The sequence below is a fragment of the Cardiocondyla obscurior genome, linkage group LG02, assembly GCF_019399895.1.
Source record: "Cardiocondyla obscurior isolate alpha-2009 linkage group LG02, Cobs3.1, whole genome shotgun sequence".
NCBI lineage: Eukaryota > Metazoa > Arthropoda > Insecta > Hymenoptera > Formicidae > Cardiocondyla > Cardiocondyla obscurior.
The window spans coordinates 9233568-9251847 of record NC_091865.1 but is presented as its reverse complement, the minus strand read 5'-3'; the positions used below and the strand labels follow the sequence as shown (position 1 = coordinate 9251847).

Genomic DNA, 18280 nt, shown 5'->3' with positions numbered 1-18280 from the left:
GACTTCCATTACGAGCTGTTACCATTATCACCAAAAAATCGAGCAAGTAATAATACGAGTTAACCGACGGTAAGTCAGACGTCCCATTTTTTTATTAGTACACTGAAAAGAGTCAGTGTACATCTCAACGCAAGTTTTATCAAACAAATTTTGTTGTAGTTCTAATAAAATTTACTTTGCTGAAAGTTATTAAATATAAAACGTTTTTTTTAAAAAATAAGCAAGAGTAAATACGCTCGCAAAGCGCGCACCTTGTAATGTCTCGCGACCTTAAGAAAATTAATGTTGTGTATGTATACATATAATACTACAGTACGTATGTATTATTCAGAAACGAAAGAGTTGATTACATGTGTAGAACTATGGCAATATTGGCATCGAAACTACTTTAATCACCTTAAATATAAATAAAATAAATTTTAAATATATTTTTTTTTTCTCGTAATGATTGACGCTTATGAGTAAAATGTTTTTCTCCAAAGTTTAGCGTTTATATATACATTTTTTTTGCAATTATTTATTATGATCTTGTAAATCTCTTATGAAAGATAGGAACATTGCAAAAAAGTATGGTTTGTTAAAAAATATAAGAATCAAACTTAATATACATTATTACATCATTATTATATGCAGTGTTTATTTTAAAAAGTGACTTCACTATACGCGTGTAACAGAAAAAAAAATATATATATGTAACTAAGTTTGATTCTTTAATTTCATAAAATTTATATTTTTATTATACATAACAATTTAAAAAGTTTAAAGTTAATCTTCAGTTCTGCTATCCAGTTCTGAAATAACTCCTGTTTCAAGAGAGAAGTCATAATTATAATTTTGATTCTCTAATCTTTCAATAAAAGACATTATTTCACTAATTCGTAGACCATCTATCTCCAAGTCGTTGTTCATGTTACTTTGCAACTGTTTACATAATTTAAATGGCACACCGCTTAGATAATGTGAAACATCCACTTGCTGAGTTAGTTTAGGTAGGTTACCAGCCGACATTGTGGGATTCATTGGTGTTCCCCCAATAAATGGATACAATCCACTGGGATAAGGAGTACTTTGTTCACCAACATTAGGTGGCAAGGAGGTTCGCCTTTTTTCAATTACTATAAAATCATCTCCTGGATCAGTGGAAGATCGTTCCTCTTGTTCATCCCTTGATTCAGGAGGTGAATCCTTATGTTTTTTTCTACCAAACAGCCAAGACATCTTCTGCAAAATATTTTCCACCTAAAAATTTATCTATATTTTTTTTGTCATAAATAGACAAGTCACAGTGATTCCAAAACGTGATTAAATAGGCATAATTGTAAAAAAAAAAAAAAAAAACGTTTAACACAGAAGCCGAGCTAAAAAGAAAACTCAGTAACGCAAGCGAACTTTGAACAGTCTGAGCTTAAAACAAGCTCGAAGTGTCTACGTAATTGTGATAGGGACAAAAGATTATAAGTCGTAAATAGATCGTATTCGAGGGTAGATTACAGGATTTACTCACGTGCAGGTTAGAAACTAATAAAAAACAGGGGTTTATTGCACACTCAACGAACAGCTCGTGCTACAAACTGACCATCCTGCTATCGCTTTCGTTTCGTCTATCAGTTTTTTCTCTAAGATAATAACTTTGCACTGTAGGCGCAAATAAATACGCAAGTGACAAGAGAAGTCGCTACGCTAAGCGCGTCATTCGCCAGTCAGTACCTATATAAAATCGCTATGACGTCACCGTGTCATGTATTACTCCCCGTACACCGAAAAGCAGATATGGCGTTAACGGCGGCTAGCGTACGTGACTTCCCCCTCTAGGTCCTCTCGACAAGTAGTGGGGCGCGCTCGTTGTCCCCTCAGTCTTTGACGAACGGCGTTCCGTGGTGCACGTACTGCGCACACTACGCTAAGGTTATGTACTACGCTGACCGTCGTCGCCGCAATAAACGCCATACTTGTCTTTCGAAATTTATACGAACTACTGTTAGATGTCAGCATCGCACCGAATCGTGTGGCGGAGAGGATCTTTATGATCGTACGTCAACGTAGAGAGCAACGGAAACTCCGAAATTTGTTATTTACACATAAATTTCCTGATTACTAAGTAACCTGATGTAAGTTCAGACATTTACATAAGATTTTTGAAATAATCTCTTTGAATTCGTATCGGGTTCAATGGCAAGAACCAACCATCTTGTCGAGCAGTCGCGGCCAACGAGATCGCGAGTACGGGTGGAGGGCTTGCGCATAGTGGCGCGTAGCGGCGCGTAGGTCGCAGTTCTCAGAGTTTATCGGGTCGGGTACGTTCCGAGCGGTATTTATTTTCGCGAAAAACGCGAAAATCCAACGCGTTTGCTTTCCTCCTGCACGTATTTTCGCGCGGGTCATCCTAACGATTTGAAGGCCGGAATAGGGCGAGCGGCGGCGCTCGGATTGTCGTGTATACGCCTTCGGAAATCCGCCAATTTGGCCTGAGAGCCATCGGAGTGCGCGAGCGCGGGCGCGCGGCCGCGGCCGCGGCCACCCGCGTAGTTCGCCAAAGCGCGTCGAGGTAGCGACGCGATCGCATTGTTTTTGTGCCTCGCCGTGTTCATCGCGCACGCACCTACGCACGCACGTATCGCGATCCGAAACGCACCGCGCGAGTGAAACTGTGGGTCCTGTGTTGCATCGTGAGTCACTTGCGACCTTCCTTTTCGGACCTTCTGCCAGCGGCCGGCGCTTCATCGACCCTTTCGGAAGTATCATCCCTGCGAAGGACGACGACACCGCGCGCGACATAGGTGTGGCGGGTAAGTACGATCCGTCTCTTGCTATTTACGCATGTACGTCGTGCGCTCGCTATTTCGCGCGGCGTCAACCGATACCCGACACTCGGTCATTTTACGTGTGGCTTTTATCACTCGAATTCAATAGCTGTCGCTCGAATTCGCGAGCGCGTGGCGCCATGTCTCGACGTCGCGAGGATCGCCGATGTGTCGCGTTGCGTCGCGTCGCGTCGCATCCCGTCGCATCGACGACACTCCGACGTTGAAATTCCCAAGTATTTGCTCCTCCCGTAAGCCTTCCGCGAAAGAGATGGGAACGCGATGGGGTTACGGAACGTCCTTTTCGAACGCGGCACTACGTACATCAAATCGACACGAGGTTTTGAAACCTCAGACGTAGGGAACTTCCATCCGAATTGTGCCGAGTGAAAAATTTGTTGGAAGGGCTCGCGCAGGGAGGGCATAAAATTGCGTTGTAATAGGAGTCTCGTCCCATCGATATTTACAATGACGTATTATCCTTCCGCTCGCTCCTCGAGATAATCTCTCGCAAGCGTCCACCTGACCTGACCTTTTGCGAGTGTACACATGTAAGCAGAAGCGTCGGGGTCGGTCGGGTCAGCGATTATGATTTTGAAACGTCCAGATTTCGAGGGCCAAGATAACATTAATGAAAAATAATCTATATATATATATATATGTATATATAATACAATGTAAAATTGATTATCGCGTTTATTTGGTTAAAATTGGTTAGCTTTAAGTCCCGTTAGATTCGAGAGAAATTGAACGGAGCTTACAAAGCCTCGGGAAACGTTAATGTCGATTAATCACTGGTACTCGCTACTCCAAGTCTGCGGCACTTATGCAAATGCATATTGTGCGGAATATACATATTTATGTAACTTTATGCGTTTTACATATTACACATTCTCGTTCCTACACGTTCACGTTGTATCCTACTTTACGAAACAACGTGACACAGATAATTTACGAAATTCGCGTCACCTAACACGCGACTCCCGCAGAATCGATCGGAAGGAATAAATTTTCTCAGCCGGGTATTATCAAGCGATTATCCGGGATAAAGTATATAAATTAACAATGTTTCTAAGTGAATGTCGTTGGCGTAGATTAATCTCTTCCGACGGATAAAAGAAAACCGGCTTGATTAGGAATTATTTCGCAAGAGTTACTGCGAGGAGTACAACAGCGCGGTTCTTAATATTTCTATTTATCTTTGAAAAATTATCCCGATAAAAGCTTGTTTACAAGCACAAAATGCGTGTTTAACCAAATGCACGTAATAGGAATATATATACATTTGGCGTGCGTCTCAACCGCGATTGCGAAATAACATACAACGTTCGAACAATCTTCTTTTGATTATGTAAAAAAAAAAAAAAATTTTATCGTGATTTTTGTCGGGACGTAGCTGCGTTTTATTAGACAAGAGTTTATCGTTTAGCGTAGAAGCCGCATGAGATATAAAAGAGAGGAAAGATTCGAGACATCCACGTTTCGAATCGCGTGCTGAATCGTCGTTCGTTATCTGCGCAGCGAGATAATTAATCCTCTATTCAATCCTCTGTTTAATCCGCGTTGCGACTCGCCCCGCGTTTTGTCGTGGCTTTAGAAGCGTTCGGGCTGCGTGAAGACAGGCTGCGTTAAACGGTAAAAAGCGTAAAACTCCACGGGAAGTTTTTCTTTTTTTTTTTTTTTCTCTCTCTCTCTCTCTCTCTCTCTCTCTCTTTTTTCTTTGCGCACGTTATCACATAGGATCCGCGAGCGAGCATTAATGCCGACGGCGATCACGAGCTTGCCGACGGCAGTCCGGCAATAAACGTTGCGCCATGAACGGAACGACGAGCGGCGCGTGGACTTAACCTTTATATCTTTTTTTATTCGCGTGTCGCGGCCGTTATATTTTTAATATCCTTATAGGTCAGAATTTATAGGGAAGCTCGAGTTATAAATATATCCCGCTTTTATTAAGTAATGAGTTGCATCGAATTAACTCCGCGTGCGAAGGATCGATAGGGCGCACTTTGCCGCCGTTTATTCCCCCGTATCCGATTCTTTTCCTCCTTTCTTTTTCGAAGATGTCACGTCGACGGTGGTATTCCGTCCACCCTGGGTTAAATTAAGTCTGAGGGAGAGCGTTGTTGCCTGCGAATGAATGAGCACCGGTTGCGATTGAGTTAATTAACAAAAAAGAAAAAGAAAACATCGAGCCGTTATTTCGTAACGAGAACGAAACTCGATTCATTACGTCCGCTTCAAGTATCGGCCCCTCCCCCACTGAGTCTTTCACATCCGTTTGCATTTCACGAGAGGGCGATTGTCGCGAGCGTTCGATGGCAGAATCGACAATAAGATCGAGGTGTTTTATCAGCTGTTGTTACGCAAATGATGCCGATATCGTACGGATATAAAATTGTGTAAACAGTTATTGAGGCCGATGTAATTTTGATGCGTTTAAGAAAATTATCTTCGTGTTTACTCGCGATAGGCAATAATTGGCTCTCGGTGTACGTTTCGTTGCATCCAGAATATATGGAAAATTTTACGCGGACCAAAATTAGGTCTCGAAATATTTATCGTGCTCGCTACGCCGGCAACGTGCGTGAATTAATATATCGTACGTGCGACATTTGACCTGTCCCCACACACTTTTTTTTTCTTTTTTTTTCCGCTTCGTCATCGCGATATATTGTGTAATCTATTTTCATCAGTCGACGCGAAATGTATTGACCGATAATTATTTCAAATCCAAATTGTATGCCGTTGCAAACATTATTCGGAGGAGGCGTGCATACGCGATACGTATTTCGTTGTCGTCAACGCGAGAATGGAATTTATTGGTTTCACCATGGCAAAGTTCATTTAATAAACCCGAATAGAAGTAATAATTTAATTTAGGTGCCGGTTAACCGGGCAAATACGTCGTGAGATTTTAATTGAACGGTAGATAATTACGTAACGTCATGTGTAATTACGCAGGACCTCTCCAAGCGTCTAGCTGCCTTCTTTTTTCACCTTCTTTCTTTTCTTCTTTTTTTATTTCTAACTTATTTATATTTCCGACAAAGACGATAACCTGCAAAACTGCACGAACAGCAAAACGTATGCGCGCGATCGGGAATAAATTATTTTACAACTATTATTAGCTTTATCGAGCGCGTCGAGCACGGTCCGGCATATTTAAAAAAAAAAAAAAAAAAACTATGGATTGCACGTTGATGAAATGTTATTTCGCTTTTCGTCCATAAAATTCAATCAGATTGGTCCGTTCGTTTCGCAAACAGTAGTTTATTCCGACTGTCGCGGTTGGTGGAGATGTGAATTTTTATGACTGTAACGGTTGCAGAGTGTATATTACGTTTCGTTTACAAACGGTTATTATCAGATGAAGAATGTGGCACATACCGAATTATTCTTTCCCCTCCCCAATCTCGAGAGAGAAAGAGAGAGAGAAATATTGAGATAAGTGACGGAAAAAACCTTTTTTGTCTATTTAATACGAGGGGTCAACCAGTACTTAAATAAATGAACAATGATTACCGTTTTCGGCAGTACGATACATTTTATTGCTGTGTATTGAGAATTATTGCGATACGTTGCTACGTATTTCTAATGTTAGTAGTGCCTGTTTTATTATTATACTGCCGGAATATATTTACAGAAAAATATACAATGATTCCCATTTAGTGGTTGACCCCTCGGACTTAATAGAAACTTTGACCGACAGAGATTGCCTTTTTTTTCCCAAATTAATATGTTGATTATTAATATTCTCCTTATCACGGCATGTTAACTCCTTATCTCTTTATATTATAAATAGTTTGACCGTAAAATTTATTGCATATAATATTTTGAAAATATAAAGTTATAAATTAACATCGTCACTTGTTTCAATGTACATATATTTTCGCATTTTAAATAAATGCAATGTGGCAGCGTTTCTATAAACGAAGAAAATACTATGATAAAATCTGCATAACAATTTTTAGCAGACAATTTATATGTAATTATTTATTATTTTCCTTGATTAATTAATTGCAGAGTAAAATCTATTGATTTCGATATTCAACTTGGCCGATACGTGAAACTGTTATATTTCAAGTTTTGATACCAGCTATAAAAGAATTTATTCCTTCGCAGTTTATACCTTCACGTATTGCGATCGATCGTGTAGTTTATTTTTATACCTCGGAAGTAAAAAACTACAGCTTGTCGTGAAACAATAGTCAATAACACGGGCTACGCGAGATCTTTTTTTTTTTTTTTATGAAATGATAGCGTATGTTCTGGTAACAAGCGTTGTCTTGCACACAAAATTTGCCCAATGTATAGATTTTCGATACAAGCAAATTAACAAATTATTTCGGGCAGAGGGTCACTAGCTGCGTGACCACTGAATATTAGTTTGTTTTTCTTCTGAATTCATTTTGAAAAGAAACAATCTGATTGCCGGTTGGTATTTCACCACGTGTACTAATTATTATTAAAGTAATACTTTCTACCAGCTTCGTTTCGAGCGGGCTTTTATTTTCACGCACCGGACTGTTTCAGCCTTGACTTTTGCCTAAGGTTGGGAGGTTATTGATTTAGAATGTTTATTATACCGTAATGGCGAGAAATTAGTAGCAAAATAAACTCGCGCTGGTAGGAGTGTTAATTTCTAAAATTACCGAGCAGTCCGCCGCGGTTTGCCGTCCTGCGTCTGACCACCGTCGCTTTCGGTCGCGCCTGATTTGTCGCATCGCAACGTAAATAAGTTAGGAAAGTCCCGACGATCATCGGAAGGTCCAACGACAGATTTCTCGTTGGCCTGTCGCGCTATCCCGATCTGTTCCGCTTCGTTCTATTTTAGGACATACGTGGCGGCAACTAGGTCAGCATTCAAGTGGTGTCCGTATGATATTGTGGTTGCCATAGAAAGAAAGGTTTTACAATATTTCTTGCTGTCTTTGGTTATCTGATACGTTTTTGACTCGAACACACGTAGCAGAAAAAAAAACGCACTTACTTTAAACGTTCGTATGTTTAAAAAGACCTAGGCGTAAAGACAATATTTTCGGAGTGCTGTTCGCTAGTAGAAATTACATGGCGATATTGGAAAAGGTTGTTAATTATTTCCACTTAAAAATATTTTTTTAATAGCGATAATCTTGATGTGGTATTTAAAAAAGTGAATATGAATATTTTACTACAGTATATCTTTGAAAATTTTACAAAATTGGACTTTTATATAAAATTATTAAACAAAACAAAAAAAAATTAATAAAAATTAGTTTAAAATACGTACCTAAACAATATCGAAATTATTAATGTCTAATTGTAAGTTTTCGAGTCGCACCGTAGAATCTTTTCGAAATATAATATTAAATATATTTCAATTTCTTTAAGTTTATATAATTCGTAAACGAATTGCGATTCTCGTTTTTGCAACGCTTTGGTACCCTATAAATATTCTTAGATGACAACTACGAACTTCCTCCTAGTAACTTGTGCCAAAGAGAAATTCCGGTGTGTCACAGGAAAGATCTAATAGGTTTCTCGCGGTTTTCTAATTGAATCGGTATTAATCCTTTTCAATCTAAAAATTCACGTGTGAGGATCGGAGGTCATACGCTAACCGCCGTCGCCGCGGCAAATGCCATATCTGTATCTCAGTGTACATAAATAATTATTTCTTATCAAATATATGATACATCTATCGATATATATTTATAGTAATGTTTAAACTGTTATGTAATACACCGCCATATCTTTTTCAGAGAGTCGATGCAATGCAGGGATAAACAGTGATTGAATCGAGTGTCCCGAGAGGGTAAATGTCCGGCACGGTGGATATTCAAACACCAGAATGACCAGCGAGCATCCATCGACGAGTGCAGTTGCAGCAAAAGGTACGTGCATATTTATAAACAGGGATTTATACATATTCATTAAAAAAAAAAATGTAGCTTTTATTATTCGCGGTAATATTTAATTGATCAACGAAGTCAATTAATTAAAACACATAAAGACCGGTGAAATATTAAGAAATTGGGATCGTCGAGAGGTCATTTCAGTTTTGATTTTCATTGAATTGTAAATAATTTTCGTGATTGCGCGCGTGCACACGCGCCGAATAAAGATAAATTAAATGCAAAATGTAATAAATTTACATAGAAAATGTATCGCTGTTGCGAAGCGCGTTTAAATTTTGCGTCATCGGTCGCAGTTTTTACATTTATTCCATTATGTCGTTGAATAATTAAATTTCATTGCGTACTCTTTCGATTTTACTGGGAAAAAGAAATACAACGCGCGCAGGAACATATCGGAAATATGGCTGATGGGTCGTTGGAAAAAAATATTGCGCCTCGTAGCAGATTTACGATATTTTTACGAATTTTTTTCAAAGTCTGACTTCGACGTTGATGAAATTTTTGCGTGACACACAAAGAGGTTATCAAATTAATAAAAATATAATGAATAACGAGCTATATAACGCCTCGAATGCGAATAAACGAATAATAAAAGCTAAATTTTTTTTTAATTTTATTAAAATGATCGTTATAAAAGTTTGTTACATGGATATATCTTTAAGTCTCGCGTCTCGCGCACATTTCGACGTTACGATGTATATTTAATTTAGAAAAGATTCTTTTATTGTCTCTCCTCACGTTCCATGGTACGATTGATAAAATACGAGTCGCGGATAAAAAATTATAATCGATAGAATATCACGCGAATGTTTCGCGTAGACACGCGTCTTCGTCGTGATGCCAAGAATTCCGGAATGCCGCTTACATAGCACAAATTCCCGACGGTCGATTCGAAACGCGCGATTCAACCACCGAGTTGACGGCGAGGATATACCGTGAGACGCGACGCAATGTGCATTTGTATTTGTGACATCCAGATAACACGCCTGTAGTGTCGGATTACCATAGAAGCGCAAGGGACCCTTGCTCGAAGAGGAAACTCGAGATTTCAAAAGGAAATAATTTCGGGCTCCTCCTATTAGTACCATTACATAAAACAGTTACATAATTCTTACACGATGGTAGTCTTTTTTTTTTTTCTTTTTTTTTTCCTTACAATTTATGTCCGATGTAATAGTTTTTCGAGCATAGGTATTTCGTGACACGCGTAAGTATAAATGTTAACTTAAACGTGACAATAACGCGACGACCCGTTGGCGTTCATCTCGACGCGAGACTTTTTTTTACCATCCCGTGGCGGGAAGCTTTCGCGAAATCAGTTTCGCACGATGGGTTCGAAAATATCGTAGTCCGCCTCTGCACGCCCGCACGCTCTAAAATATTATTATCCGGCATGGTCCTCGAAATAGCGCGTTTGTTGCGCGCTGAATTTTGCGTGCACGCAGTCGCGCCGTGCCCGCACGCGCATTTACGTATGTGTGCATGTACACACTCGGCATTTATATTAATAGACCGTGCACTTTTGCCGCGCCGCGATGACCCATGTACACGATGGAACCGCAGCGACGTATGCAACGTTACGCCGGCCCGAGACGCTAAACAGAAAGAGATAATTCTTATTAGCTATCTGTACTATTCGCGAGTCCTTACGCACCCTGAACTTATTATTTTTATTATTATTACACATCGCAGCTCGTTAATCGCGACGATTTTTCGCTCAAGCGAGTCACTTTTCAATCGGAAACTCGTCCGTCGGTCACGCATGCTTATCTCGATTTCGAAAAAAAATCATGAAAGTTATCCAGGCTAGGAAATGTTTTAAACTATTCGACAATACGGATACGACATCTTACACTCTCGATGAATTGATGTGAAATATCGTAGAAGCATAAATTGTTTCTGTCCGCGGAGATATAACGTAAACGTGCATGGCGCGATGTCTGCGAGGATCAGGAACGTCGACGCTCGCCTATAATGCACACGAACGCATTAAATAACGCAGCCGGTCGGGCTAATGAAGCGCGGCGGAGACGAGGTGAGTTTGCACATATCGAGTGCACTTCTATTTTTAGCCAACGCCATATTGCGTTACGCGTTTCGTAACTACTACCGATACTCAATCGCGTCAACTAGATCGTTAACGATTCTATTTACTTGGTACATTTTATACAACTATTAATTAAATTACACGCGGCAGTGTTTGTTAATAACTCGACTTCGCTTTTAAAAACTTGTCAACAATTTATCTCTCGATTTTATTGACACAAAGGTACAACGTGCGTGGAAACATTTTGGAAATACGTTCGATAGGACTGTCAGAAAAATACGGTCTCGTGGCGGATTTACACATGTACGATACTTTAACAAATTTTTTTTTTTCGAAAACCGGCTTTGTTGCTTTCTATAAAGCTATCGTGTCACACGGGAGGGAAGAAAAAAAAAACTATTTCGAATAAAAAATTTTTAATTTAACCGAAGTATAACCAGAGGGAACGCACCGTGAAAGTTATGGAATCATTTTTATAACTGCTCGATATAAACGAGACGAGACTCGATTTATATTCCTTTAATTAACTTTCGAAGCGACATTTCGTCCGGCGTAATTACTATATCGCGGATGCTTTTATGCGATAGGTCTTATTATCTTTAATTTATTCAACGCGTTGAAGCGTAAAATTAAGAATATCGAAAGGGAAAGGGATCTTGTCGAAAATCGTTCAGCTCTAGTTGCACATTCGCCTTTCAGCGTCGAGCGCAACGATCTTGGTTGCGCGCTTTCAATTAATCGGCAGCATCAATGAGGCTTCGAATCGTCGCCTCTCCTTCCCGCGGCTCTCGTTCTAAGTCGCGTAGGTCGGTCGAACTTGACTTTGATAGAGCCCGGTTGATTTTGGCAAGCACGCGTGTGCGACACAATTTATTCTCGTTTCGCACGTAGTCAATTCCATGACGGTTTTCTTTACGCGAGGCGGAAAAAAAAAATTTATTAATGAGATATAGTGGGTACGCTTTTCGAGCATCCGACGCAACGAATGAACCGAAATAACTCGAAGCAGGTCCCACCGGGCCAGGATAATAATATGAATGAAATACTGGCAACCGGGTTGTTGGGTAAGAAGTTGGTGTTCCTCGAAGCCAGCTTACGCTCCTCCCCGTCCTTCCGTTCCTCTCAGTGTATTCGTATATCTTTTTCCTCGAAATTAGAGGACGCTGCTTGAGTTCTTCTGGCTTATCTCCACATGAATGAAGAGAGAACGTCCTGGCACCTGATGATCGGTGGACCGGTTAAGGTAGCACGGGACATTTAATCCGTGAATGATCGCGAGAGAGATTCAGCTTTAAATTAAAATGCCTGCGGTATTTTCAAGCAAGCTATATACATGTAGATGTGTTAACTTCTTTTTTTTTCTTTTTTCATTGTATGAATATATTACGAGAAAAGATTAGAGTAACTTTGGTGTACGCGCTTTTTTCTAAATTTACGATATCGACGTCGGGCGCGATACGTGCACAGAATTGTTTTATTTTACCTTTTACCGGAAATGGTAGGGAGCGCGGGGGCTATTTAGCTTCTGAGAGAGGGCGTAAAAGATCCATCATTGTGTGACGATAACGATTATTACGACACGCCGGCAAGACCTCCCACGATTCGAGCTGTCGCCGACAGAAATATATTGTTTATTCGGTCGTGAGATATGCGGGAGACGTTTACAACTATTATTAATCGGAAGTGTTGTGCCAAGTCGTCGAAATAAACCTCCCCTTCCTCCTTTCCGTTCGGTTATCTCTCCCGTCGAGCTTTTATATCCTTTATATCCGCGCGCGCGCGGCGTATACGGGTTTAAGCGCGGACGATAACGATTTTATTGGACGCGCGGAATCATCTCTGTCGTGCGAGTTCGATGGCAGGCCTTTATTCCGGAGACGAATGTGCCGATGGCATCTGGCATTTGAAAATAGTTTAGCCAATATACCAATCTCGCCGGTGATGTAAGCCTTGGTGTCGAAAATTTTGCTGTAATCGAGTTGCACTACTGTGCGATAATTTATTTCCTTTTTTATTAAAATTTATAATGGCTTGAAGCGTAACGTTTTGAAAAAAGAGCCAGCTTTTAATAATTTTTTACTCTTACCGCGGCCAAATCGCTTTTTTTTTTAGCCGATCAAAGTAAATATTATAGGCTAACACCACCTGCTGTACGAAAGTGGCGATAAAGAAAATAAATAAATGAGAGAGGAATACTTAACGCGATCTTCGATTTTAATGAGCGGCTGTGTTGGCGCGCGGAAATGAGAGACAGCCGGATAATCGGCTCGGTCTCTCGAAATTGCAGCATTCATATAAGCTCGCGGAGTCGTCGACGAATGTACGATTGAAAGTGCCAAGATTTTCTTCGATCGTAACGACGACGCCCCGGAAGACTCACTTAAGATCGTTAAGTACACGCTCAAGCCAAATTTAACTGACGAGTAAATTCCCGAGAGCCAGACAAATTAGAGATGATAGAAACTCTCTATTAGTTGAATATCTTATCCGTGAAAGTACAACAACTCGACTCTCCACCGCGTTATACTCTAAATGATTTTCACTAATGTCCCTCGGCCGGCTCATTTCGTGATAATAAACGTCAGGTTAATTGTTATTAATTCGTAAAAACGTAACAGTTATTACTCTTTCGGTTAAAATTAATTTTTTTACTTAATTAAGAATTGAATCTTAACGCGTAACAATTTCGTATTTCCTTAATTTCCAACGACTGTTAACGTATAATCGAGCACAACTATAATCTAATACGAGTACTTGAGAGCCAAGGCGAACGTGACTTTGATCCTCGCCTAGTTTACGAGAATTCTATTTTGACGGATGACCATTTTAATTGGAGAAACTTAGGGAGGGGGGAGATCAAGCGGAGGGCCAGTCTTAGCGCTGAATGTGTGCCGGGCGGAGTGGATATACGGACTTAGACATTTCACGAACGTATTTTTACCGTACCCGCAACCATATGGCCATATTACCGAAAGTGCCAAGTTATTTCCGACTGGGACTAACTATTTTCAGAGCTCGACGTAAGTGTTTTTCTTCGGGTTTGTCGCAAAGGATATCTGGCAGCCCGTATACACGAAATACCACGCAATTTTCTAAAACACAATCATCTTAGATAATGATAGGCGACGTTCGGACAGCGGACGCGTTCGTTTGACGTCAATGCGGAGGTTTCATTCAAAAACAAATTCTACGTTTTTCCCGCCGTCGCATTTTGCGTGTATCTTTGATTTCGTATACCCGTTTCGACGTGATAAATCTTGGTGGCAAAAATACTTGATCCACGAATTCAAAAACCATGTAAATCCTCGAGCGATAATTTTAAAGGGGGAAAAAAACGAACACGTGAGTCACGCTTATCGAGTGAAATTAATCGTTCGTTTCTCATTTGCTTATTGTTAGTCTGGATCCGGTTAAACGGACATTTTTTTTTCTTTCCTCCCTTCCGAACGCATTTCGTAGTCTTCGCTATTATGTTTTTTCAGCGGCAAGATATTTTGACATCTTTCTCGTATATTGTAGATTGCGTATTTTATTATCTGTGAAAAAAAAAAAAAAGAAGGATCTCTCATCTCTCGAAATAAACACGACGCATATTAGTAAGTTACACATGCTGATTTCGCGCACGTGTGCCAAATTGATTTCCATAAGAATAGCTGTCGTCTATACATGTTTCGATCAATTTGTTTCGAAGGCACAATTTATATTAATGGCAGCGCAGATATCGAATTTAAGATCAATCGTTTTTTTTTTTTTTTCGAGAATTTTTAATGCTAGCGATATATTTAATCGTGATTAACATAACGTTGCCATGAGTGCGCCGAAGTAGGAAAGGTAATAAATTACCGACATCGACGGCTTCCTTATTATTGTTTTACGTCAAAATCCGGTAAATACAACGTGTAAAATTTTTTTTTTTTTTGCACGCGGTTTCACACGCCGGTTAACTTAAATTCGATACGTTCGTGTGACTTTTCGCTTTGCGGCAAAAGAGTTTGTTAATATTAACTTTACTCGATGGGAACGTGACGCGGATCGGCTGGACATAACGAAATCCGCCGGACACTCGCTCCCGCGCTTGTAATTATTTCTGTCTGAACCCAAGTACCCAGCGTCGTGCGAGAAGTTATTCTTATGAAAGTTACGCCAATCTCCTCTCGCGTTTGCGACGCGTCGACGTCAGTCCCACCGGGATCGCGGTCCCAGAGCCGATTGATGATATTTCGAGATATCTCTAGCGTATCTTGGTCCTCGTCAACGTCGCCACCTTCGCCCCCGCCTTCGGTGATGCATTCAAAAACAGTCCGGACACGAGTTGGATCGCCTGGCACGTCTTGGCGGCGTCAATGCGGAGGTTTCATTCATCGTTCCGTATATTTTTGATTTCGCCCCGACCCCGCGCCCCGCGCCTCTTTTGCCGCCCCTCGGGTTCCCTCTTACGTCCGCGGGCCTCACTTGTTGCTGCATCTGACGCATCACCTCCTATATATAGCTCCCGCCGAAACAGCCGATATTATTTTCGACATTCTATTCCGCTTGTCGTTTGATCGTCAGCTCGGGGGGAATCGAGAGGTGAACGAAGACCGAGAATAAGAAAGAGAAGAAGTGGGCGGGGAACGTCGCGCTTTATACACGCGCCGGCTTAAAAATAGACGGTGAGGTGTCGCGGGAAGATGCGGGGGTGTTATTACACGCGAGATAGATGGATTCGCAAGCGACCACCGGTCATTCCGAAGTTAACGACTCGTGTGAGAGACGACGTTAACGTTTGTTGCGAGCGAGCGAGCGCGCGCTCAAGCTCCTTCTATTTTTAGACGGCCCGATCGGCAGCTATACGGGCATCGTCAAGGCCGCGCATTGCGAAACGATTATCGATGTTGGCGCATGTTACTGCAGTCAGTCCCTCGATCCAATCTCCGTGTTCTTTGTATACGCTTGTACTCGCGCGCGCAACTTATTCCGTAATCGGTTCGCATTGGCATTAGACAGGAAAATGGAATCCGTCGAAAGTTGCCTATTTTAATCTTGTGCAACTTGGCGGGGGACCACGTGAACGTGTGCCCCCGCCTTCTAATTGCAACGTAAATATACTTTTAAAGTAACTAGACTTAAACTAAAGGGTTTTTTTATGTCGCGGCTGATTAGCTTTAAAACACGACTCGCACGGCACTCGGTGATAATACATAATCATCTTTGTCATCGCGTCATTACTTGAAATACATAATTGTTTTACCGACCACACCTTTGGTTCTTCCTTTCGGCGCGCGGTCTTTTGAGTACAACTCGTATATAGGAAACGTGAAACGTCCACCGTCGAAAGTGAAATTGGCGAGAGTCCGCCACGGGATAAATTCAGGCCTATCTCGTACTTGGCGGCAATGACCGTGACCTCGTCCTTCGTTTGCGACAAGTCGATCAAATCCATGGAATAGCACGTAGCGCAAGCTGTGGCACGTATGGCGCACGGGTTTTGTAGATTTTTAGGGTCTGACCTGCCGCCACGGTCGAAGAAAGTCCAGAGACTAGGCGAGGTATCCCTCGAAGTCTTAGGGATAGCTAGGCAAACGCTCGAACCGATCGGTCCATAGAAACGCTCCGCAGGTGGTACCCGCGACCACCAACATCGCCAACTCTCCACTCGATTCCGCACCCATGAATATTCCACATTGTATCAATTTTATCGAAATGCTTTACTTATCAAAATTGTTCTAATTAAATTTATTTCTTTGCCTTCAACAATTTACAATTTCGGGATTAATTTACGAAATATATGATTAACCGGTGTTATCAGAGAGAAAGTCGTATTACATTGATTAAATATTAATTAAAATTACTCAGTTTGAAATAGAAGTGCGGGATGTGGCGGGTGCATTTGTAAAGAAATATTTCATAATAAAATATACTAGCTCGCATTCTGCGCTTGTGTGATACTATCAAATAAAGGTCATCTCGCATATTGATATTGAATATCGGATTTTAAGTCGGCAAATAACAGCGCATGCCGTTCCATGAGTTATCACATTTTTCATCAAAGTAGGAGATAAATACTAGAAAACATAAAGCGCAATTTTTATTTTATTTTATTTTATTTTTTATTATTGTTATTGCCGCTCGCGTTATTTTGTTGAAAATTTGAGGATTATCTCGTGATCCCATCAGTTCATGGTGTGCCCGACTACACCCACTATGCGGCCGAATGCATATACTAAGAGAGGATGCTGCAATAATCTATAATTAGAGACATTCGCGTCCCAGTATCGTAAATACCCGGCTTGGCTAACGTTTCGAGAGGAACCTAGGCTTGAGAAACTTATGAGAAAGAAAGGAAAAAAAAAAAAAGAGAATCGGATAATTTAATCGAAGGGGTTGTTTATAATTGATATGCACTCGATTCTTTCCATCTTATTTTCAAAGAACACATGCCGCAAATATTCAATATATGTATATCGTACACTGGAACACAGATATGGCGTTTTACTGCGGCGACGACGGCTAGTGTACGTGATCCTTACATGGTGTGCAGAGTTTCGCACGAAACGCGTAGTACATGTGTCGCACAGGATCGAGAAGGGAGAGTCACATACGCTAGCTGCCGTCGCCGTAGCAAACGCCATGTCTGTCTTTTAGTATACAATACTTACACATTTTTTTTTTCTTCTTTTTTTTCCTATTGAATGTTTTAATACTTTAATTATATCTTATCGAGATTAAATTCTGTTTGTAAGATACATTTATTTTTAGAAACATTTATATAGATAAGACTCGAGCTTATCTTCCTTTCTATATTTTAGTTTACGAGATACTCTGTGAATTTTACGAAACGTTGACATTCTGTCACGATCGGTAATACAATAGGCAAAGTGATCTATTTACGAGACGTGGAAAAGTTGAAGTTGGCCGAAGTGATTCGGGAAAATGATTTCTTACGTTACGTCTCTCATCGTAAATCAAAGTCACCGGCGGGCGAGAGTTTTTACGATCGGTCGTCGTAAGTGTTTCGCGAATGAACGGAGGCGTCTTCGTTTCGACGTGGCGGCGATGTTACGCCGGCGGATTGACGTTTCCGCTTGCTTTCGTTAATTCCGCCGTCGTTTATACCTTACCTCAGATATCGCGACTCGGCAAATGGAAGAAAGAGGGACGGGAATTCGAAGGAGGGGAGGGATGGATGCAAGTGCATGCGCCGCGATCGCATACGCGTCGCCGTACTATCGTGCAATTACGTTACACAACGTCGTTACACAACGACGTTTTACAATAAAGGCACAAGCCGGCGGGTGTATTTCCGCACCGCGTTATAAATAAACTACTCGGTTATGCTTGGCATTATGCATGCGCGCATATTGGCGCGCGGTTACGTTGCGCGTTACGCCCGCGGAGCCTTGCGAGCTACACAAACGACGATGCAATAATGGTAACTCGAAACTTTATCCTGCTAACGAATGACCGTCAGGATCTTTCTACGTGTACATCAATTTTAGTCACGTTTATAGTTAGGTATTTATACTGCGATATGTTTCCCGTTCGACTAGTAT

General features: G+C 40.9%; 2 protein-coding genes across 13 annotated transcripts in view; one reads left to right on the top strand and one right to left on the bottom strand.

Annotated features, from left to right (window-relative positions):
- Nucleotides 1-9: 9 nt before the first annotated feature.
- LOC139110984 (uncharacterized) lies at nucleotides 10-1833 on the bottom strand. 6 transcript variants are annotated; one of them, XM_070670987.1, is made up of 2 exons: nucleotides 1577-1833; nucleotides 10-1239 (listed from the first exon to the last, which is right to left on the bottom strand). In XM_070670987.1, the coding sequence occupies exons 1-2, from the start codon at nucleotides 1577-1579 to the stop codon at nucleotides 766-768; spliced, it is 477 nt and encodes a 158-aa protein (XP_070527088.1). In that variant the 5' UTR covers nucleotides 1580-1833; the 3' UTR covers nucleotides 10-765. The 6 variants fall into 6 exon arrangements, with proteins under 6 accessions (XP_070527088.1, XP_070527106.1, XP_070527123.1 ...); XM_070671005.1 differs by having other exon boundaries at nucleotides 10-1218; XM_070671022.1 differs by having other exon boundaries at nucleotides 1505-1827.
- A 522-nt stretch (nucleotides 1834-2355) lies between these two features.
- Hdac4 (histone deacetylase 4) overlaps nucleotides 2356-18280 on the top strand; it is a 65999-nt gene continuing 50074 nt past the window's right edge. For 4 of the 7 annotated variants that reach the window (XM_070670553.1, XM_070670563.1, XM_070670595.1 and 1 more), the window contains exon 1: nucleotides 8548-8677. Coding sequence is in view for 2 of the 7 variants with exons in the window: in XM_070670582.1 (XP_070526683.1) it covers nucleotides 8635-8677 (43 nt within the window). In the remaining 5 variants the exon portion in view is untranslated. Of the gene's footprint in view, nucleotides 2787-8545; nucleotides 8678-18280 lie in introns of those variants that run through there. The other 3 variants (XM_070670582.1, XM_070670572.1, XM_070670545.1) reach the window with 2 other exon arrangements.